This window comes from Oncorhynchus kisutch, linkage group LG18 (genome assembly GCF_002021735.2).
Source record: "Oncorhynchus kisutch isolate 150728-3 linkage group LG18, Okis_V2, whole genome shotgun sequence".
Lineage (NCBI taxonomy): Eukaryota > Metazoa > Chordata > Actinopteri > Salmoniformes > Salmonidae > Oncorhynchus > Oncorhynchus kisutch.
The window spans coordinates 18639186-18663702 of NC_034191.2; the positions used below are offsets into that span (position 1 = coordinate 18639186).

General features: G+C 42.1%; 1 protein-coding gene across 1 annotated transcript in view; it reads left to right on the top strand.

Moving 5' to 3' along the window:
- LOC109909471 (calsyntenin-2-like) overlaps positions 1-24517 on the top strand; it is a 420037-nt gene that overhangs the window by 274342 nt on the left and 121178 nt on the right. The window contains exons 4-5 of the mRNA XM_031795495.1: positions 12504-12712; positions 17380-17529. Coding sequence (XP_031651355.1) covers positions 12504-12712; positions 17380-17529 — 359 coding nt within the window. The remainder of the gene's footprint in view (positions 1-12503; positions 12713-17379; positions 17530-24517) is intronic.

The window sequence follows — 24517 nt, forward strand, 5'->3', positions numbered from 1 at the left end:
ACATTATTTGAGTGAATTGGAGGTGTACCTGTGGATGTATATCAAGGCCGACCTTCAACTCAGATCGTACTTTTTGGAGAAATGTCCTCTGGTCTGATGAAACAAAAATAGAACTGTTTGGCCATAATGACCATTGTTATGTTTGGAGGAAAAAGGGGGAGGCTTGCAAGCCAAAGAACACCATCCCAACCGTGAAGCACGGGGGTGGCAGCATCATGTTGTGGGGGTGCTTTTCTGCAGGAGGGACTGGTGCACTTCACAAAGTAGATGGCATCAGGAGGAGGGACAATTATGTGGATATATTGAAGCAACATCTCAAGACATCAGTCAGGAAGTTAAAGCTTGGTCGTGAATGGGCCTTCCAAATGGACAATGACCTCAAGCATACTTCCAAAGTTGTGGCAAAATGGCTTGACAACAAAGTCAAGGTATTGGAGTGGCTATCACAAAGCCTTGACCTCAATCACATAAATGTGTGGGCAGAACTGAAAAAGCATGTGCGAGCAAGGCGGCCTACAAACCTGACTCAGTTACACCAGCTCTGTCAGGAGGAATGGGCCAAAATTCACCCAACTTATTGTGGAGCTTGTGGAAGGCTACCCATTTTGACCCAAGTTAAACAATTTAAAGGCAGTGCTACCAAGTACTAATTGAGTGTATGTAAACTTCTGACCCACAAGGAATGTGATGAAAGAAATAAAGGTTGAAATATACCATTCTCTCTACTATTTTTATGACATTTCACATTCTTAAAATAAACTGGTGATCCTAACTGACCTAAGACATGGCATTTTAACTAGGATTAAATGTCAGGAATGATGAAAAACGGAGTTTAAATGTATTTGGTTAAGGTGTATGTAAACTTCCGACTCCAACTGTAAACACCGACACACATAAACATACCGAAAAACACACACACACAGAGACACGTACATACAGTGGCTTGCAAAAGTTTTCACCCCCTTAGCATTTTTCCTATTTTGTTGCCTTACAACCTGAAATTATTATTATTGTTGATTTTTTTTACTTAAAATGTATGACCCCCCCTTTACTCCCCAATTTCGTGGTATCCAATTGTTAGTAGTTACTATCTTGTCTCATCGCTACAACTCCCGTACGGGCTCGGGAGAGACGAAGGTCACGGGCCATGCGTCCTCTGATACACAACCCAACCAAGCTGCACTGCTTCTTAAGACAGCGCGGATCCAACCCGGAAGCCAGCCGCACCAATGTGTCGGAGGAAACACCGTGCACCTAGCGACCTGGACAGCATGCACTGCACTCTGCCCACCACAGGAGTCGCTAGTGCACAATGAGACAAGGATATCCCTACCGGTCAAACCCTCCCTAACCTGGACGACACTAGGCCAATTGTGCGTCGCCCCATTGACCTCCCGGTCATGACCGGCTGCAACAGAGCCTGGGCTCGCGACCCAGAGTCTCTGGTGGCACAGAGTGTGAAAGTGTCACATTCTTTAATTAATTTCCTCATCTCTCCCCATCAGCGATGAGTGGTAGATTTATTACATGGTTTAAGTGCTGGAGGGCTGTTGTAGGAGGTTTACTACAAGTGTGTCTGGGTTAAGTGCCCCAGTCAGTGACGGTAGTAGCAGCTCATCTAGGATGTTAACCCCTGACCTCCTGGTTGTTCAGACTCCACAGAGACTCTCAGGGTCGCGAGCCCAGGCTCTGTTGCAGCCGGTCATGACCGGGAGGTCAATGGGGCGACGCACAATTGGCCTAAAATAGATTTTTTTTGGTGGGGTTGTATAATTTGATTTACACAAAATGCCTACCACTTTGAAAATGCTAAATATTTTTTATTGTGAAACAAACAACTAAGACAAAATAACAGAAAACTTGAGCGCCCCCCCAAAAGTCAATATTTTGTAGAGCCACCTTTTGCAGCAATTACAGCTGCAAGTGTCACGGTCGTTGAAAGAACTGGACCAAGGTGCAGCGTTGTAAGTGTACATATTATTTTATTTAGAAAAAACAATAAACACTACAAAACTAACCGTGAAGCTAAAGGCTATGTGCCATAAACAAAGTCAACTTCCCACAAAGACAGTAAGTATGGTTCTCAATCAGAAACAAAGATAGACAGCTGTCCCTGATTGAGAACCCTACCCGGCCAAAACATAGAAATACAAATAATAGAACATAGAATACCCACCCCAAATCACACCCTGACCAAACCAAATAGAGACATAAAAAGGATCTCTAAGGTCAGGGCGTGACAGCAAGTCGCTTCGGGTATTTGTCTATAAGCTGGCACAACTAGCCAATGGGATTTTTGCCCATTCTTCAAGGCAAAACTGCTCCAGCTCCTTCAAGTTGGATGTGTTCCGCTGGTGTAGAGCAATCTTTTAGTCATACCACAGATTCTCAATTTGATTGTGGTCTGGGCTTTGACTAGGCCATTCCAAGACATGTCAATGTTTCCCCTTAAACCACTCAAATGTTTCTTTAGCAGTATGCTTAGGGTCATTGTCCTGCTGGAAGGTGAACCTCCATCCCAGTCTAAAAATCTCTGGAAGACTGAAACAGGTTTCCCTCAAGAATTTCCCTGTATTTAGCACCATCCATCATTCCTTCAATTCTGACCAGTTTCCCAGTCCCTGCTGATGAAAAACATCCCCACAGCATGATGCTGTCACCACAATGGGGTTCTCGGGGTGATGAGAGGTGTTGGGTTTTCACCAGACATCATGTTTTCCTTGATGGCCAAAAAGTTCAATTTTAGTCTCATCTGACCAGAGTACATTCTTCCATATGTTTGAGGAGTCTCCCACGTGCCTTTTGGTGAACACCAAATGTGTTTTCTTTTTTTTCTTTAAGCAATGGCTTTTTTTCTGTCCACTTTTCCTTAAAGCCCAGCTCTGTGGAGTGTACGGCTTGAAGTGGTCCTATGGACAGATACTCCAGTCTCAGCTGCTCCTTCAGGGTTACCTTTGGTCTCTTTTTTGCCTCTCTGATTATTGCCCTCTTTGCAAGTTTGTTGTGGTACTATATTCTTTCTATTTTTTGAATAATAGATGTAATAGGTGTAATAATAGGTGTTCCGTGGAATGTTCAAAGTTTCTGATATTTTTTTAGAACCCAACCCTGATCTGTACTTCTCCACAACTTTATCAATGACCTGTTTGGACATCTCCTTGGTCTTCATGGTGCCGCTTGCTTGGTGATGCCCCTTGCTTAGTGGTGTTGCAGACTCTGGGGCCTTTAAGAACAGGTGTATGTATACTGAGATCATGTGACACTTAGATTGCACACAGGTGATTGCACACTTCTGAATGTAATTGGTTGCACCAGATCTTATTTAGGGGCTTCATAGCGAAGGGGGTGAATACATACGCATGCACCACTTTTCTGTTTTTTTTTTATCAGTTATTTTTTGCAATTCACTTCACCAATTTGGACTGTTTTGTGTATGTCCATTACCTGAAATCCAAATAAAAATCAATTTAAATTACAGCTCGAAACGCAACAAAATAGGAAAAATGCCAAGGGGGATGAATACTTTTGCAAGGCACTGTACGTACATACACATACCGACACACGCACACACACTCTCACATAAGCGATTGTGAGCAAAGAGCTGTCACTCATTAGTATAAGCTGTCATGATGCATTGTGATATTCAGTGCCTTCAGAAAGTATTCATGCCCCTTGACTTGTTCCACATTTTGTTGTTACAGCCTGAACTCATAACAGATTACATTTGTTTTTTTCTCACCCATCTACACACAATACCCCATAATGACAAATTGAAAACATGTTTTGAGAAAGTTATTCAAATTTATTGAAAATGAAATACAGAAATACCATTTACATAAGTATTCACATCCATGAGTCAATACATTGTAGAAGCACTTTTGGTGAGTCTTTCTGGGTAAGTCTCTAAGAGCTTTCCACACTGGCTTGTGCAGCATTTGCCCATTATTCTTTTCAAAATTCTTCAAGCTCTGTCAAATTGGTTGTTGATCATTACTATACAATCATTTTCAAGTCAAGTATATTTAAGTCAAACCTGTAACTCGGCCACTCAAAAACATTCACTGTTTTCTTAGTAAGCAACACCAGTGTAGATGTGGCCTTGTGTTTTAGCTTGTTGTCCTGCTGAAAGTTGAATTCATCTCCCAGTTTCTGGTGGAAAGCAGACCGAACCAGGTTTTCCTCTTGGATTGTGCCTGTGCTTAGCACCATTTAATTATTTTTTTTCCTGAAAAACTCCCCCAGTCCTTAACGATATCAAGCATACCCGTAACATGATGCAGCCACTACTATGCTTGAAAATATAGAGAGTAATACTCAGCAATGTGTTGTATTGGATATACCCCAAACATAATACGTTGTATTCAAGACCAAACTATTTTTTTTGTTGCAGTATTACTTTAGTGCCTTATTACAAACAGGATACATGTTTTGGAATATTTGTATTCTGTACAGGCTTTCTTCTTTTCACTCTGTCATTTAAGTTAGTATTATGGAGTAACTACAATGTTGTTGATTAATCCTCAGTTTTCTCTTATCACAGCCATTAAACTGTGTAACTGTTTAAATGTCGCCATTGGCCTTCCTCTGGAAACTGAGTTAGGAAGGACGTCTGTATCTTTGTAGTGACTGGGTGTATTGAGGCGCCATCCAAAGTGTTAATAATAACTTCACAATGCTCAAAGGGATATTCAATGTCTCCTTTTTTTAACCAATAGGTACCCTTCTTCTTAGCGAGGCATCGGAAAACCTCCCTGGTATTTGAATCAAATCAAATCAAATCAAATTTATTTATATAGCCCTTCGTACATCAGCTGATATCTCAAAGTGCTGTACAGAAACCCAGCCTAAAACCCCAAACAGTAAGCAATGCAGGTGTAGAAGCACGGTGGCTAGGAAAAACTCCCTAGAAAGGCCAATACCTAGGAAGAAACCTAGAGAGGAACCAGGCTATGTGAATCTGTGTATGAAATTCCCTGCTCGACTGAGGGACCTTACAGATAATTGTACTGTATGTGTGGGGTACAGAGAGGAGATAGTCATTCAAAAAAAGGGTGATCAAATGAAGGTCCTACACCTGTCGTATCTGACACATGTCATGGTGGAAGCACTACCCTAGGGGTCTGCTAAGGGGGAGAGGAAAGAGCCCCAACACCAGGCCTAAAAAAGACTAGGATTACCCTGTCATATATAGATACACCTTCCTTTGGATCGGAATGGATTGGTCTACATATTGTCATGTAGCCTACAAGATCCTCTTGTGTTCTGTCTTTATTCAATAATACAGATAGTTGTGGTTTGAGATTTTCTACACACCTTGGTCATTTGGATCTAGTTGTGTCTTTTTAGGTTGCCCCTTGTCTATTCTAGATCCTTTTAATCAGCTTTGTGTTGTGTTGTACCCAAGGAGCAGAGAGCATGGCTTGAGGCTGGAGCAGGTGTGGCACCATGCCCACTGAACTCACGCACACACACACACACACACACACACACACACACACACACACACACACACACACACACACACACACACACACACACACACACACAAGCGTACACACACTCTCTCTCTCTCTCTCTCTCTCTCTCTCTCTCTCTCTCTCTCTCATAACCCTCACTGGCACTGGAGAGGGAAAGGAAGCCAGGCATCTGTTTTCAACCAGATGTGTTCCTGTGCCACTCCCCCTCAATCTCTCCCTCCCACCCTCCACCTCACCCTTATCCCATCAACCATCCCTCCCTCCAATCCCCAGTGGGGTGTAACATATGTTTGGCCCCATCCAGAGAGGGGGGGTTATGAGAGAGACACATTAATATGACAGGTCAAGCTGCAGAGGGATTTACAGCTTACCACTGGTGCTGATGCTACATACAGTACTGGCTGGCTGTGGCACTGTTACTGCTGAAGCTAGCACTTAGCATTACCCTGTTGTCGTGACTTTACTTTCACTAATCTGATGACTGTTATTTATCGAATCAACTAACTATGTTTAATTGTTACCTGATTAAATTAATCATGTAACAATTAACTCATTAGGATTTTGTGGCACCATGAGAGAGGTTGTTTAAAGAGTTACCATCTTCCAAATTAAACACTAAAGGTCTTTACCTATCACATCCATGAAACAGTCAGCGTATTAAATCATAACCTCTTATCATATCATCATTCTGAACAGTCGTAACATCATGCATCTGCAAAAACCCCAGCCTTACTCATGAATCAGTACTACACAAATTGGTTTAATTATGTATTTACTAGCTAACTAAATAATAACACAGAATAAACATTCACACTTAACACATGAGTAAAAGGTCCCTAATGGACTGACAACATATGGTGGCTTGTTACACAGAAAATGAGAGGGGGAGGAGAATATAGAGAGAAATTGTATATCATTGATAAACTTTAGAACTATTCTCACAGTAATCATAGACTTTGCACACGAACCTCTGCACATGTGGAATAAGAAATCATGAATGTATTTACATGTGAGTGCCTTTGTTCGCTGCTTATCTCTGTCAGAACCAGCCCTCCTTAGGAAGGGTGATGGGTTGGCCTTTCAGCACCATGCTTGTAAGGCTCTGATTGTCCAAAAGGGTCCGGTCCCGTCTCTTCTACTGTTGTTCACTCTGGAAGATGCTCCTGGGAAGATACAGTGGTTCCGACTTTAAAAGTTGCGAGCTTGCACTGCGGGACGTAGAGGTACACAGCGCCATCGCTTCATTGCTCCAGACCACCACAAGGGGGAGTTAGAGCACTCATTATGCATTTGGGTCCCAAGGTTTTTATATGACCAATCATATCGAGTGGTTCCAATGACGAATTTTGACGCGAGTCACCCGTCCCTGGGTGAAGATGATTGAAAAAATTTACAATTGAGAGGAATATGTTAGTTAATGTAGAGACAAACGTTTGTGCATATTTCTTTGTCATAAAGTTGATTTATGAAAATCGCTATTTAGCAAGTTATCTGACTAGCTAACATTAGCCAGCTAGCTAGTTTTGGGAGAATTAATTTGTAATTTGTGTTGTTTGATGTTTTAGGGACTCCTGAGAAAACCAGCCGAAGAATCTAGCTTGCTAAAGTATTTACTGCAAATGAATGTATAATTGTGTAAGCTTGTCTTGCAATACAGCTGAAGTAACATAGCTAACTATTTACTTGCTTAAACATATCTGTATGCCTATGGATGTGTAGCTATGTGTAGCCGATCTGTGTATGAACCCTAAAACGTTTGGTATGAATATTAGTTCAGAACCTATCTATGAACCTCAGCTATCTTAGTTGTGGTATTAACTTCAAGTCTGGATAAAAAAAAATGTTCCCGTTTTAAACAAGATATTTTGTCACGAAAAGATGCTCAACTATGCATATAATTGACAGCTTTGGAAGGAAAACACTCTGACGTTTCCAAAACTGCAAAGATATTATCTGTGAGTGCCACAGAACTTATGCTACAGGCGAAACCAAGATGAAATTTCAAACAGGAAATGCCCCAGATTTTGGAGGCGCTGTGTTCCAATGTCTCCTTATATGGCTGTGAATGCGCAAGGAATGAGCCTACACTTTCTGTCGTTTTCCCAAGGTGTCTGCAGCATTGTGACGTATTTGTAGGCATATCATTGGAAGATTGACCATAAGAGACTACATTTAACAGGTGTCCGCTTGGTGTCCTACGTCGAAATTATTGCGTAATCTCCAGCTGCATGCATTTTCCATTTGGTTCAGAGGAGAAACCAAACTGCCACAAATTATTTATCATCGAATAGATATGTGAAGAACACCTTGAGGATTGATTCTAAACAACATTTGCCATGTTTCTGTCTATATTATGGAGTTCATTTGGAAAAAAGTTGGGCGTTGTAATGACTGAATTTTCAGGGTTTTTTCTTAGCCAAACGTGATGAACAAAACGGAGTGATTTCTCCTACACAAATAATCTTTGCAATCTAACTGAGAGTCTCCTCATTGAAAACATCTGAAGTTCTTGAAAGGTAAATTATTTTATTTGAATGCTTTTCTTGTTTTTGTGAAAATGTTGCCTGCTGAATGCTAGGCTTAATGCTACGCTAGCTATCAATACTCTTACACAAATGCTTGTGTAGCTATGGTTGAATAGCATATTTTGAAAATCTGAGATGACAGTGTTGTTCACAAAAGGCTAAGCTTGTGAGACAATATATTTATTTCATTTCATTTGCGATTTTCATGAATAGTTAACGTTATGTTATGGTAATGAGCTTGAGGCTATAATTACGCTCCCGGATACAGGATTGCTCGTCGCAAGAGGTTAAATTCTCTGGTAATGCCAATATCAAATGTTTCTCAAACATGTTCTCTCGTGGTCAAACTAGCAATAACTTGCAGTAACAGAAGAAATGGCTGAGAATTAAATGACGTGCCCCAAATTCTGCAGAAGCACGCAGGGTGTGCTGCAGTATTACGCAACTTTTAAAGGAGGAACCGTTGTAGCTAGCTAGCCATGTCCATGGTTCCCACTAGGTGATGAGAGTAGTGCTGTGATTTGAGAAGAGTGGTCCCACTTAGATTCGCATTTCTAGATATTTGACTAAAGACAGCTAATCAGCCGTATCAGTGATTGTCCTAGATGGGAGTTTCCTCCTTCCTCCACCTCTTGTTGATAGTCAGAGTTTGAACCACTTTACACACGCAGTTGCAGCCTGGCAATGTTCTGGTCTAGTCTGGGAGTTGAGTTTATGTGCTTCACCTCATGTTGAGGTTCAATGTTCCAAAAATGTCAAACGTGTAGCTACACTCCATGCTTTTCTGGTCTAATGTACATTTCTGTTACCAATCCTTTATACACTCTGGCCGAAGGGGACGGTTCCATCAGTCTGTCACACTCGCTGAACTCACTCGGGGCGTGGCTACTTACTATGCACAGTTTATAGGTGATAGATTCGCTTATATACCTCATAAAATCACATTCCTATCCTAACAAAGATACTTTCATAATTGTTCATATTTCATGTATAACATTAAGGATTGAGACTTCATACCTGTAGTTTAAATACTTTTCAACTTACTTATTGCCTATATAACCTTTTTAATAACATCACACAAAAACAATATGACATTAGTATTCTATATATCATTTTTTACCATTCTCCACGTTCTTATGTTTGTAATATTGTTCCAGTATTCACTTTTTGAACGTGTTAGAGTTTCGGCGGGATAAAGTCTGTTAACAAAGAACGTTCCTCTGTGTATTTTGGAGAGGGAGATCTCTCTTCTCCTGGAATTTACAACAGGGTGTGAACTGTCAACCCCCACCAGCTCCCTCCTCCCCTCTGCTGTGGGTGAGAAAGGTCTGATTACTGTCAACCATTGCTAAGCTGATTTACCCCATTGGATCCTCACTGGACAGTCATGACACTGTCTGGCTGTGGCACTGTTATTGCTGGGGCTTGCCATTAGCATTACCCTATCTGGCTGTGGCACTGTTACTGCTGGGGCTAGCACTTAGCATTACCCTATCTGGCTGTGGCCTGTTACTGCTGAGGCTAGCACTTAGCATTACCCTGTCTGGCTGTGGCCTGTTACTGCTGAGGCTAGCACTTAGCATTACACTGTCTGGCTGTGGCCTGTTACTGCTGAGCCTAGCACTTAGCATGACCCTGTCTGGCTGTGGCCTGTTACTGCTGAGCCTAGCACTTAGCATGACCCTGTCTGGCTGTGGCCTGTTACTGCTGAGCCTAGCACTTAGCATGACCCTGTCTGGCTGTGGCCTGTTACTGCTGAGGCTAGCACTTAGCATTACACTGTCTGGCTGTGGCCTGTTACTGCTGAGCCTAGCACTTAGCATGACCCTGTCTGGCTGTGGCCTGTTACTGCTGAGGCTAGCACTTAGCATTACCCTGTCTGGCTGTGGCCTGTTACTGCTGAGGCTAGCACTTAGCATGACCCTGTCTGGCTGTGGCCTGTTACTGCTGATGCTAGCACTTAGCATTACTGTTAGCACAGTTGATGCCTGATTTATAATGGTTATTATGTGTGTGTGTTCTGTCCATGTTTGGAGGGGGGGGGGGTGTAGACTTGCAAGTGTTTGTTTGTGTTCAAATGGAAAGAAACAAAGTGCCCACTGGCTATGTGGCACAGAGAGATAAGATGGTGTGAAGGCGTCCTGCCTCCTGCTGTCTCCTGTTGTTGTCAATGTGGAATCACTGGCCCAGAAGATGTCTGACAGGGTTTTGGATCTGACGCGAAGAGGATAACTCCAGTGTTATCATGATTGGCATTATCTTAATCCTAAACAATATACCAGGTCTGTTGTGCTTTTCTCACACAGCTCACTGGGGTAGTGTTGTCATTGTCTATTTGTTTCTCAAGCTCATCAAACTTAATTTGTGTGACCTCAATCCATCACCCTCTTGTCAATGAATGAATCAGTCAATTGATTATGCAATCAGTTGACTTTATTCTACATGACCAGAGGAAGAGTATTGATTAACACATTGTGGGTTAATAGTTGTTTCAATTCAAGATAAATCTAATGTGATAAGTACTTTACTAGGTGATGAATGGGGTGTCTCTGATGTGGTACAATAAAAATAAAACATGAATAAAACTGATGTGTAGAAGCAGATTACCTTGGTATCATTGGGTTAACTAGCCAGAGGGTTATTCGTTAGTAGGTAGTGGATTACCTTGGTATCACTGGGTTAACTAGCCAGAGGGTTATTCGTTAGTAGGTAGTGGATTACCTTGGTATCATTGGGTTAACTAGCCAGAGAGTTATTCGTTAGTAGGTAGTGGATTACCTTGGTATCACTGGGTTAACTAGCCAGAGGGTTATTCGTTAGTAGGTAGTGGATTACCTTGGTATCATTGGGTTAACTAGCCAGAGAGTTATTCGTTAGTAGGTAGTGGATTACCTTGGTATCACTGGGTTAACTAGCCAGAGTTATTCGTTAGCAGGTAGTAGGTTACCTTGGTATCACTGGGTTAACTAGCCAGAGGGTTATTCGTTAGCAGGTAGTAGATTACCTTGGTATCACTGGGTTAACTAGCCAGAGAGTTATTCGTTAGTAGGTAGTGGATTACCTTGGTATCACTGGGTTAACTAGCCAGAGTTATTCGTTAGTAGGTAGTAGATTACCTTGGTATCATTGGGTTAACTAGCCAGAGGGTTATTCGTTAGTAGGTAGTGGATTACCTTGGTATCACTGGGTTAACTAGCCAGAGAGTTATTCGTTAGCAGGTAGTAGGTTACCTTGGTATCACTGGGTTAACGAGCCAGAGGGTTATTCGTTAGCAGGTAGTAGGTTACCTTGGTATCACTGGGTTAACTAGCCAGAGAGTTATTCGTTAGCAGGTAGTAGATTACCTTGGTATCATTGGGTTAACTAGCCAGAGAGTTATTCGTTAGCAGGTAGTAGATTACCTTGGTATCATTGGGTTAACTAGCCAGAGAGTTATTCGTTAGCAGGTAGTAGGTTACCTTGGTATCACTGGGTTAACTAGCCAGAGAGTTATTCGTTAGCAGGTAGTAGGTTACCTTGGTATCACTGGGTTAACGAGCCAGAGGGTTATTCGTTAGCAGGTAGTAGGTTACCTTGGTATCACTGGGTTAACGAGCCAGAGTTATTCGTTAGTAGGTAGTAGATTACCTTGGTATCATTGGGTTAACTAGCCAGAGGGTTATTCGTTAGTAGGTAGTGGATTACCTTGGTATCACTGGGTTAACTAGCCAGAGAGTTATTCGTTAGCAGGTAGTAGGTTACCTTGGTATCACTGGGTTAACGAGCCAGAGGGTTATTCGTTAGCAGGTAGTAGGTTACCTTGGTATCACTGGGTTAACGAGCCAGAGTTATTCGTTAGTAGGTAGTAGATTACCTTGGTATCATTGGGTTAACTAGCCAGAGGGTTATTCGTTAGTAGGTAGTAGATTACCTTGGTATCATTGGGTTAACTAGCCAGAGGGTTATTCGTTAGTAGGTAGTAGATTACCTTGGTATCACTGGGTTAACTAGCCAGAGGGTTATTCATTAGTAGGTAGTAGATTACCTTGGTATCACTGGGTTAACTAGCCAGAGGGTTATTCGTTAGTAGGTAGTAGATTACCTTGGTATCATTGGGTTAACTAGCCAGAGGGTTATTCGTTAGTAGGTCGTAGATTACCTTGGTATCATTAGGTTAACCACAACATCTTAACCACAACAGCATATAAAAGAAACCTCAACTAACCAGCTCTTACTACTTCTTGCAGTATTTCCCAAACCAATCCTTGGGTCCCCCAGCCATTCCATATGTTGTATTCCACCACCAGCACACATGTCTGAACTAACCAATGGTCTTGATGATCATCTGAATCAGATGTGTTGAGGGTGGTATTACTGTGGTGAAGGGAACCCCTGCACCTTGTTGGGAAACCCTGCATGGCATTATTTAGATTCCTCGTATCCATTTTATAAAAACGTTATCCTGCCTTGACCTTTGGCTCCTTTCTCCCCTGTCCTATCTGTCTCCCCCTGCTGTCCACAGGGCGGTGGTACACATCCAGGTGAATGATGTGAATGAGTTCTCTCCAGTGTTCCGGGAGGCCCAGTACCACGTGGCGGTGACAGAGGGGAAGATCTACGACAACATCCTGCAGGTGGAGGCTACAGACCAGGACTGTTCTCCTCAGTACAGCCAGATCTGTAACTATCAGATCACCACCTCCAACACACCCTTCGCCATCGACCGCAATGGTTAGTAAATGCAATGGAGAAGACGAGGACATAGAGGAGGATAGATGGAGAAGACAAGGACAGAGATGAGGAGGATAGAGAGAGAAGACGAGGACATAGAGGAGGATAGATGGAGAAGACGAGGACAGAGAGGAGGAGGATAGAGGGAGAGAGGCTGTTTTCTGTCATTGGTAAACGCAGGGGGGTCAAACTTCATTTATTAGCTTTGCACAGTTGTCAGCCGACACAGAGCGTTTTGGCTGCTGACACGTGTATGTTGACGTTATAATTGAAGGCAGGGGAATAGGCATCTTTGTCAGGTGGAAAGCACTCTGCATTATTATGTGTGAGTGAGTGGGTGTGTGTGTCTGACAGATGAGGCGAGACACAGTGAAATTGGATGAGGCAGCAGAACACAACAGCAGAGCACAACAGTACTTGCAGGTAGAGAGGTACTGTATGTTGAGATATGAGCTGAGATGGAGACAGTAGTTTAGGGAGAATACAAATGATAGTAAATGTATGATAAAGAGGAAAATCTGCCTTTACAGGTAACAACTGTTAACAAGTTGACATAGCTGTAAAGAAGCAGTAGAGGTTAACATCACCACCAACAACACACCCTTTGCCATCGACTGCAATGGTTAATAAACGCAATGGACTGCATCATCAAATCAAATCAAATATTATTTGTCACATGCGCCAAACACAACAGACCTTACAGTGAAATGCTTACTTACAGGCTCTAACTAACAATGTAGTTCAAAAAAATATATATATGAAAAATATCTCCCCCAAAAAACTACAAAAGAAATAAGAATAGGAAATGAAACTACAAATAATTCAAGAGCAGCAAATAAAATAACAGTAGCGAGTCTGTATACAGGGGGTACCGGTACAGAGTCAATGTATGGGGACACAGGTTAGTCGAGGTAATTGAGGTAATATGTACATGTAGGTAGAGTTATTAAAGTGACTATGCATAGATAATACCAGAGAGTATCAGCAGTGTAAAAGAGGGGGGTGGGGGGGGCGTGATTAGATGTTCAGGAGTCTTATGGCTTGGGGGTAGAAGCTGTTTAGAAGCCTCTTGGACCTAGACTTGGTGCTCTGGTACTCCTTGCCTTGTGTTAGCAGAGAGAACAATCTATGACTAGGGTGGCTGGAGACTTTGACAATATTTAGGGCCTTCCTCTGACACCGCCTGGTATAGAGGTCCTGGATGGCAGGAAGCTTGACCCTGGTGATGTGCTGGGAGGTATGCATTACCCTCTGTAGTGCCTTATGGTCGGAGGCCGAGCAGCTGCCATACCAGGCAGTGATGCAAACAACAGGTGTACAGATAAATTGGCAAAAAACACACATATTTCTTCCAATGGGGCTGTTTGCTGATGATCTGGTGCTTCTGTCACCAACCAAGGAGGGCCTACAGCAGCACCTAGATCTTCTGCACAGATTCTGTCAGACCTGGACCCTAACAGTAAAACTCAGTAAGACAAAAATAATGGTGTTCCAAAAAAGGTCCAGTTGCCAGGACCACAAATACAAATTCCATCTAGACACTGTCGTGTCTTTGGCTATGCCGGATTAAGTGATATGACATGCTATTCTATAAAATAATTTCTCTGTAATTAATATTACCTGATTGAGCTAATCATGTAAATGTAATTAACTAGAGAGTCGGGCACCGCGAAATGACATGTATATTGCTGTTATCTTCCGAATAAACTCTTAAAGACCTAGTAATATTTTACATCAATAGCAGTCAATATTAATCATCATCTTAATTCAGTCTCATTTGAAAGTTGTAAAGTCTTGGTTATCTGCACGAACCCTGGCTAACAATTTGAATCAGCAATACAAAATTGGGTTTAATTATTTATTTACTAAATACCTAACTAATCACACAGAATTACACATACACATAATTAAATCATAACTTGATTACAAATTACGTCATAAAGGAAAACGTCCCTCGTGGGCGGAACAGATATGACAGCTTGTTACACAAAAGAAAAGGGGCTGGGTTTGAGTGAAGGAGCAGGAAGACTGAGGAACAAAGGGAGAAGCTGTGCTATCGTAAATACAGTATCTTATGCATTCTAAATTACCGCCCATTTGGAAAAGGAAAATGCAATAAATATTTACTCTGAGCTGCGCTTCGGTTGGTTGGTGGTAGATGGAAGGCCGTGTTGTCCAACCAAGTCCTTTGTCCTTTGAAGAATGTCTCTGGTTATCAATTGGATATGTTGTATTAACGTCATTGTGTGATAGACGGGATACTCTGTCTAATCCTTCCTAACCCTCGTTTGCAGCGGCTGTTGCTAACTCAACAGCTAGGACGTATCACTTCTGTAGTGAATAAGAGTTCAAAGTTCATACCATTCGCAACCAAAGCTCACGCTGATGTTGGCATCGTTCTGTAGTTATTATCTGAACCATTCTGACATCGGACCGTCGTCCCCACATCGGAACAGGAGGTTATATTGTCGTCAAGGCTTTATACAGGAAGGGAGAGGAGGGCAAGTTTGAAAGGTCTTATAGCCCATGTCCCTTCACAGGGGCGGGCCACTGATTGAGCAGAGCCCTATCTTATGAAAACCCAAATCTCACATTTTAGAAGCTAAAATCACATTTCATCCCATCACGAATAATTTCATATTCAAACATTTAAATTGAACAACAATTCCATGTGAATCCGATAACTATGATATGTAGACTTTCCACTATAGATTTTATGTCATCTTATCATTGATGAGAATGTCTCAGATGACAACCGAACTGACATCATATTCATTAAGTACCACCGCATATGTTCAATTGGTCCAATTTGGTTCAATTGGTTCAATTTTTCCCCACCTTCTGATGTTTTCACAATCTCTATGTTAACCAAGGGTTTTGCAAATGTAACATCAGTAGGGTAGAGAAAGGAAAAAGGGGGAAAGAGGTATTTATGACTGTCATAAACCTATCCCCAGGCCAACGTCATGACAACACCGTTGACCTAGAGCACAAAAAAACTATACATACCTTGGCCTCAGCATCATCGCCACAGGTAACTTCCACAAAGCTGTAAACGATGTGAGAGACAAGACAAGAAGGGCCTTCTACACCTTCAAAAGGAACATAACATTTGACATATCAATTAGGATCTGGCTAAAAATACCTGCCCTTTATGGTTATGAGGTCTGGGGTCGGCTCACCAACCAAGAATTCACAAAATGGGACAAACACCATATTGAGACCACATGCAGAATTCTGCAAAAATATCCTCTCTGTACATTGTAAAATACCAAATAATGCATGCAGAGCAGAATTAGGCAGTTACCCGCTATTTATCAAAATCCAGAAAAGAGCTGTTCAATTCTACAACCACCTGAAAGGCAGCTATTCATAAACCTTCCATAACAAATCCATCACCTACAAAGAGCTGAACCTGGAGAAGAGTCCCCTAAGCAAGCTGATCCTGGGGCTCTGTTCACAAACACACCCCACAAATCCCCAGGACAGCAACACAATTAGACCCAATAGAATTATGATAAAACAAAAACATAATGATTTACAAAAAATGTACAAAGAAACAGAGCAAACTAGAATGCTATTTGGCCCTAAACAGAGAATAAACCTGACCACTGTGACAGTACCAACATTAAGGAAAGCTTTGACTATGTACAGACTCAGTGAGCATAGCCTTGCTATTGAGAAAAACTGCCGAAGGCAGACCTGGCTCTCAAGAGAAGACAGGCTATGTGCACACTGCCAACAAAATGAGGTGGAAACTGAGCTGCACTTCCTAACCTCCTGACAATTGTATGACAATATTAGAGAGAAATATTTCCCTCAGATTACACAGACCCACAAAAAAAATTGAGGACAAATCCAATTTAGATAATATCACAGTGCAATCGCAGCAGCAATAGCTATTTGCACATCGTTACAACACTGTATACACACATCTTTTGGAACTTTTGTGAGTGTAATGTTAAATTCACTTAGTTTATTATCTATTTCACTTGCTTTGGTAATGTTAACATATGTTTCCCATGCCAATAACGCCCTTTGAATTGAGAGAGCGAGAGAGATCTTAATTGGCATAATTGTCAACTTGTTAACAGTTGTTACCTGTAAAGGAAGTTTTATCCTCTTTTTCATACATTCACTATCATTTCTATTCTCCCTAAACTACTGTCTCCATCTCTCCATCACAGCTCATATCCATACGTACAGTACCTCTCTACCTGCACATACTGTTGTTGTGTTCTGCTGCCTCATCGCATTTCACTGTGTGTTGCCTCATCTGTGAGACACACACACACTGTTCTCCTGTTCTCATCAGCCTTAAGTCTACCTTATCAAATATTAAGCAGCACATTAGGACTACAACAAATCCCTCCATGCTCTCTTTCACACACACACACACACACACACACACACACACACACACACACACACACACACACACACACACACACACACACACACACACACACACACACACACACACACACACACTCACACACACTCACATAGACATGCTTTGTCCTGTGGAAGGCAATGCGTAATTTCTTATTCAGTTCGAATATGATGGACAGTAGCCGGTTGATTAGGACCTCTGACCTCTCCTGTCCTCTGTAGATAACATCAGGAACACAGAGAAGCTGACCTCTGACCTCTCCTGTCCTCCATAGGTAACATCAGGAACACAGAGAAGCTGAGCTTTGATAAGCAGCAACAGTATGCGGTCCTGGTCACAGCCTTCGACTGCGGACAGAAGAGATCCACAGAGAGCGTGGCGGTACACATCTATGTTAAACCTGTCTGCAAACCTGGCTGGCAAGGTGATTAGTACTAGAAGGGCTGAACCGTGGGGGGTGTACATAGGGGTCTGTCTCTGTGTCTTTCTGTGTCTCGCTGAATGCCTTTTATTCAGTTTGCATCTCTTAAAACCTGTCAGCGATCAGTATCACTGTCTTTTGAAGTATATTTCTGTGGGTGTGCATGTGTATATGTCTCTCTCTCTCTCTCTTTCTCTCTCTCTCTCTCTCTCTCTCTCTCTCTGTCTCTGTCTCTGTCTCTGTCTCTCGCTCTGTCGCTCTCTCACTCCCTTGGGAAAGGGCCATCAAAGAGCTGCTGACACAGCTCTTAACACCTCCTCAGGAATATCACAAGACACACTACAGAAATACAACAAGTGTTCACAGCGTTCATTGGGACTCACAAGTATAAACAGGAATGCCAACTTCTAAGAACTTACAGAAATGGCCACACACACTCGCAGACACTCAGACACACACTCAGACACACACACACACACACACACACACACACACACACACACACACACACACACACACACACACACACACACACACACACGCACACACGAGAGGGTGCTGGTGGTGGAAGAGGCAAGTGGGAGGAACATTTCATGGTCAGAGATTGAAGGACATGCCATACCGCCATGTCATACTGCTTTTCCACAGAACCCTCTGTGACAGCCACAGAACCCTAATGGAAACATTTTTTCTCAGAGTACTACAACAACCATGTATATTGCTGTAGTCACTTTGTCAATCTATAAGGATTATACTGGCACTGCCAGCCTAAAGCACAATCTGAACTTCTAACTTTTTAAACATCCCCTCCACTGTTTCTCTCCTGCTCGTTCTTGCTGTCCTGGTAGAGCTCTCAGAGTTGAAGCAGCTGGGCAAACACACACAAACACACACACATCTGCCTCTCCAGACAACCACGTTTGTTTTCTGTTGCTGTTTTCACTTCTCTCCTTGATCCTCTCTCCACCCCCCCCCCCCCACCTCTCTAACCTCTCTAGTCAGAGTCACAGAAACAGTAAGGCTTAACATGGCTCCTTAATACTTAGTTATCATCCAGAAATAGACAATGTGACCCTGCATGCGTATGTACATCTGTATTTGTGTGTGAGAGAAAAGAGAACTTCCTGCGCATGTATCTGTGTGAGATACAGTACAAGCTCATTTTTGCTGTGTGTGCTCACATCTGAACATTCACATCCTTACCATGCCTCTGTCTGTCTTTCCCCATAATGACACATGCCCTAGTCCCTGTACACCACTAACAGATGTCCCAGACACCACAGGCACCACTAACATATGTCCCAGACACCACAGGCACCACTAACATATGTCCCAGACACCACAGGCACCACTAACAGATGTCCCAGACACCACAGGCATCACGGATAGATGTCCCAGACACCACAGGCATCACGGATAGATGTCCCAGACACCACAGGCACCACTGACAGATGTCCCCGACACCACAGGCACCACTGACAGATGTCCCAGACACCACAGGCACCACTGACAGATGTCCCAGACACCACATATTGGGAGACACACACCAAAACAAATCTGCATATTCCGTCATAACCCTTGGTTTATTCCCATCCTTTGTTGTAGTGGGTGTTTGTTCTAAGCTTGCTGCATGCTTTCCCATTAGCCTTGCTGTACAAAACTGGGATTAAATTCGGATTCTGCCCTCTTCACCCCAGAATTAAACCTGACCCTACGGGTGCTACATAATAATTCGAGGTGAAGGGTGTTCATATTTGTTCCCCCTCTGCAAAGCTAAGAAATAATTATGAGGATGTATTCAGCAATGATAATAACATGGAAGGGAAAATTAGAACATTTGTGTCGGTTGATTACTGTTCACTGTAGGATTTGAAATGCTTGTGTTGGGTGTATTTCAGTGTAACTTTTGACTGTCAGTAACTGGGTGGAACATAATGTAAAAATCAAAGTTAAGTCTAGACCAAGCATCTTAGCTCAGAAGGAAGTCTGAGAGTCATTTTCTCTTCCTGAGAATGGGAGCACTATTGACTGGCAAGCTGTTTCAAACCTCTTAGAGCCAATCAGATTTGGTGGCTGGCCTTGGGCACTGGACCTGAGGAGAATTGATAAAAGGGAAGAAAAAATAAATGACTTGGCACTTCCTCTTCTTATTATCCTGTCCTCCTCTATCCTTCCTCTCTTCTGACACTGTAGTGTGAAGTCTCTGGCTTGTCCTTGCTCTCTTTCACTCTCTTTTTCTTTCTCTCGTTCTCTTTCTCGGTCTCCCCCTCTCTCTCACACTCTCCCTCTCTTTCTATGTTTCCCCTCTCTCTCTCAATCTCTCTCTTTCCCTTTCTCTGCCCCCCTCTCCCTGTCTATCTCTTTCTCTGAACCCCCCCCCTCTCCCTGTCTCTCTCTTTCTCTGACCCCCCCCCTCTCCCTGTCTCTCTCTCTCTTTCTCTGACCCCCCCCCTCTCTGTCTCTCTCTCTCAGGGCATAAAAATAGCAAAAACTATCCAAAATGACCCGAGCCATTATCACCTTGTCTGCTGTAGGTTCATTCACTTCAGTCGATCAATAAACACCTAGCCTATTAGCTACACAATTGTAACGTTATACCCCTGAAAGGGTGGAAATATGAAAAATGGTTCATAATCACAAGTAGCATCAGAAACTAATGTAAACATACCACATTTGTAGAACTATATTTATTCCATGTTGATGTATTTTAATGTAGGCCTACAGGGAGAATAGGCCTTGTGGAGATGTTCATATTGAACCATGTCTTCTTTTTTTTCTAAGTTCCTAACTTGCTTGATAAGATTAGTAAATATGTTCTCAATATATACTACTGTTCAAAAGTTTGGGGTCACTTAGAAATGTCCTTGTTTTTGAAAGAAAAGTACATTTTTGTCCATTAAAATAACATAAAATTGATCCGAAATACACTGTTAATGTTGTAAATGACTATTGTAGATCGAATCGGCTGATTTCTTTTAATGGAATATCTACATAGGCGTATGGCCCATTATCAGCAACCATCATTCTTGTGTTCCAATGGCACGTTGTGTTAGCTAATCCAAGTTTAACATTTTAAAAAGCTAATTGATCATTAGAAAACCCTTTGCAATTACATTAGCACAAATGAAAACTGTTGTTCTGATCAAAAAATCAATAATACTGGCCTTCTTTAGACTAGTTGAGTATCTGGAGCATCAGCATTTGTGGGCTCGATTACAGGCTCAAAATGGCCAGAAACAAAGACCTTTCTTCTGAAATGCATCAGTCTATTCTTGTTCTGAGAAATGAAGGCTATTCCAAGCGAGAAATTTCCAAGAAACTGAAGATCTCGTACAACGCTGTGTACTACTTCCTTCACAGAACAGAGCAAACTGGCTCTAACCAGAATAGAACGAAGGGTGGGAGGCCGTGGTGCACAAATGAGCAAGAGTACATTAGAATGAGAAGTTTAAGAAAAAGATGCCTCACAAGTCCTCTACTAAGAGCTTCATTCAATAGTACCTGCAAAACACCAGTCTCAACGTCAACAGTGAAGAGGCGACTACGGGATGCTGGCCTTCTAGGTAACTTAAACACTTTTTTGGTTACTACATGATTCCATATGTGTTATTTCATCGTTTTGATGCCTTCCCTATTATTCTACAATGTAGAAAATTGTCAAAATAAAGAAAAACTCTTGAATGAGTCGGTGTGTCCAAACCTTTGATTGGTACTATATATTTTTTTTTTACTCAAGAAAATTACTGTGCTCCAGACCTCCGTGTCCTCTCTCTCTCCCTCTCTCTCTCTCTCTCTCTCTCTCTCTCTCTCTCTCTCTCTCTCTCTCTCTCTCTCTCTCTCTCTCTCACTCTCTCTCTCTCTCTCCACACACTCTCTGTCCCTCCTGTGAACTGGCCTCATATCAACTCTCCTTTCATTTAAAACTCTCTGACATTCAAACCTTTCTCTTCTCCTCCTCCTCCTCACATCCCTCTCCTCTAGTAGTGTGAGGACTCACTTAAGGAAGACAAGGGCTGTCTGTTGGATTAGCCATATAATCTGTCTCTAACCTCTGTAGTAGTGGAAGCTGCTGAGGGTATTACAGCTCATAATAATGGCAGGAATGAAGCAAATGGAATGGCATCAAACACATGGAAACCATGTGTTTGGTGTATTTGACACTATTCCACTAATGCCGCTCCAGTCATTACCACATGCTAATCCTGCCCAATTAAGGTGCCACCAACCTCCTGTGCTCTGTAGCACCTGGTCTCAGAGGTGGACTGGTTGTAAAGGATGGACGAGAGAGGGGAAGAGGGGTTGACCTGGATTCAGGGTGAAGAAGGGCTCTTTAAAAACAGGGAGGTATATAAAGCAGTGTAGATTAGAGCCATAGGCACAGGGGCACACATACACACACACACACACAGGGGTGGGAAAAATACTGGGGTGCACACACACACACACACACACACACAGGGGTGGGAAAAATACTGGGGTGCACACACACACACACAGAGGGGTGGGAAAGATACTGGGGTGCACACACACACACACACACACAGGGGTGGGAAAAATACTGGGGTGCACACACACACACACAGAGGGGTGGAAAAAATACTGGGGTGCACACACACACACACACACACAGGGGTGGGAAAAGTATCCAATTGTCATACTTGAGTTAAAGTAAAGATACCTTAACTTCTTGGATATAGGGGGCGCTCTTTTAATTTATGGATAAAAAAACGTGCCCGTTTTAAGCGCAATATTTTGTCACGAAAAGATGCTCGACTATGCATATAATTGACAGCTTTGGAAAGAAAACACCTGACGTTTCCAAAACTGCAAAGATATTATCTGTGAGTGCCACAGAACACATGCTACAGGCGAAACCAAGATGAAACTTCAAACAGGAAATGAGCAGAATTTTTGAGGCTCTGTTTTCCATTGTCTCCTTATATGGCTGTGAATGCGCCAGGAATGAGCCTGCCCTTTCTGTCGTTTCCCCAAGGTGTCTGCAGCATTGTGACGTATTTGTAGGCATATCATTGGAAGATTGGCCATAAGAGACTACATTTACCAGGGGTCCGCCCGGTGTCCTTTGTCTAAATTGGTGCGTAATCTTCAACTGCAGGCACACTTCCACGAACGATATATCATCGAAGAGATATGTGAAAAACACCTTGAGGATTGATTCTAAACAACGTTTGCCATCTTTCAGTCGATATTATGGAGTTAATTTGGAAAAAAGTTCGGCGTTTTGATGACTGAATTTTCTGCTATTTTTGGTAGCCAAACGTGACGCACCAAACGGAGCGATTTCTCCTAAACAAATAATCTTTCAGGAAAAACTGAACATTTGCTATCTAACTGAGAGTCTCCTCATTGAAAACATCCGAAGTTCTTCAAAGGTAAATGATTTTAATTGAATGCTTTTCTGGTTTTTGTGAAAATGTTGCCTGCTGAATGCTAACGCTAAATGCTTATGCTAAATGCTACGCTAGCTATCAATACTGTTACACAAATGCTTGTTTTGCTATGGTTGAGAAGCATATTTTGAAAATCTGAGATGACAGTGTTGTTAACAAAAGGCTAAGCTTGAGAGCTAGCACATTTATTTCATTTCATTTGCGATTTTCATGAATAGTGTTAATGTATGGTGTCTTATATATTGGAGAGTTGAGACCAAATCACGGACGCTGGACAGAGTGGATTTCAGTTGTAACAAAAGGCAGTTTTAATGAGTCAAAGATATCTTGTCCCGCAGTTTTACGTGCACGGATCTAGTTCATATAACTCGGCAAGGAGTCAGGTGAAAAAGAGGCCTTATACAAAGGTTACATTCATTTTTATACATAGAATAAAGTAGGTGGAGTCTTGTCGTTTTGGTCTTCTTACTGGCCACAAAGGGTTGGAGGCGGGCCTTGCTCTAGCCAGAGCGGGCCCCATTGGTGCATAGCAGAGTCTTGTTCTCTGAGCTCCCTGACCAGTAGAAGGGGTCAGTTTTATGGCTGGGTGTATGTGTTCTTGCGATGGAATGTCTTTGTTTCCTGGGGTCGGGAGACAACAAAGCTGAGGGGATAGTGTTAGGGGGGTAGTTTTATTGCTGGCTGTGTGAGCTAGTTCCTGTTTCAGCAAGGGTACGTAAGATGACTTGAGTCAGGCGGTTTAGCTTAGCGCTGTATAATATATGAGTCATGTGTATGAATATTTATATAACAATAGTTAACGTTGTGTTATGCTAATGAGCTTGCGAATAGAATTACACTCCTGGATACAGGTTCTTTTCGTAGCTAAACGTGATGAACAAAACGGAGCGATTTCTCCTAAACAAATAATCTTTCAGGAAAAACTGAACATTTGCTATCTAACTGAGAGTCTCCTCATTGAAAACATCTGAAGTTCTTCAAAGGTAAAAATGTTATTTGAATGCTTTTCTGGTTTTTGTGAAAATGTTGCCTGCTGAATGCTAACGCTAAATGCTACGCTAGCTATCAATACTGTTACACAAATGCTTGTTTTGCTATGGTTGAGAAGCATATTTTGAATATCTGAGATGACAGTGTTGTTAACAAAAGGCTAAGCTTGAGAGCTAGCATATTTATTTCATTTCATTTGTGATTTTCATGAATAGTTAACGTTGCGTTATGGTAATGGGCTTGAGGCTGTAGTCACGATCCCGGATCCGGGATGGCTCAACGCAAGAAGTTAACAGAAAATGACTCAAGTAAAAGTGAAGGTCACCTAGTAAAATACTACTTGAGTAAAAGTCTAAAAGTATTTGGTTTTAAATTTACTTAAGTATCAAAAGTAAATGTAACTGCTAAAATACACTTAAGAATCAATAGTCAAAGTAAAAGTATAAATCATTTAAAATTCTTTGTATTAAAACTTCATTGGGATAGGGGGCAACATTTTCACTTTTGGATGAAAAGCGTGCCCAGAGTAAACTGCCTGCTACTCAGTCCCAGATGCTAATATATGCATATTATTAGTAGTATTGGACAGA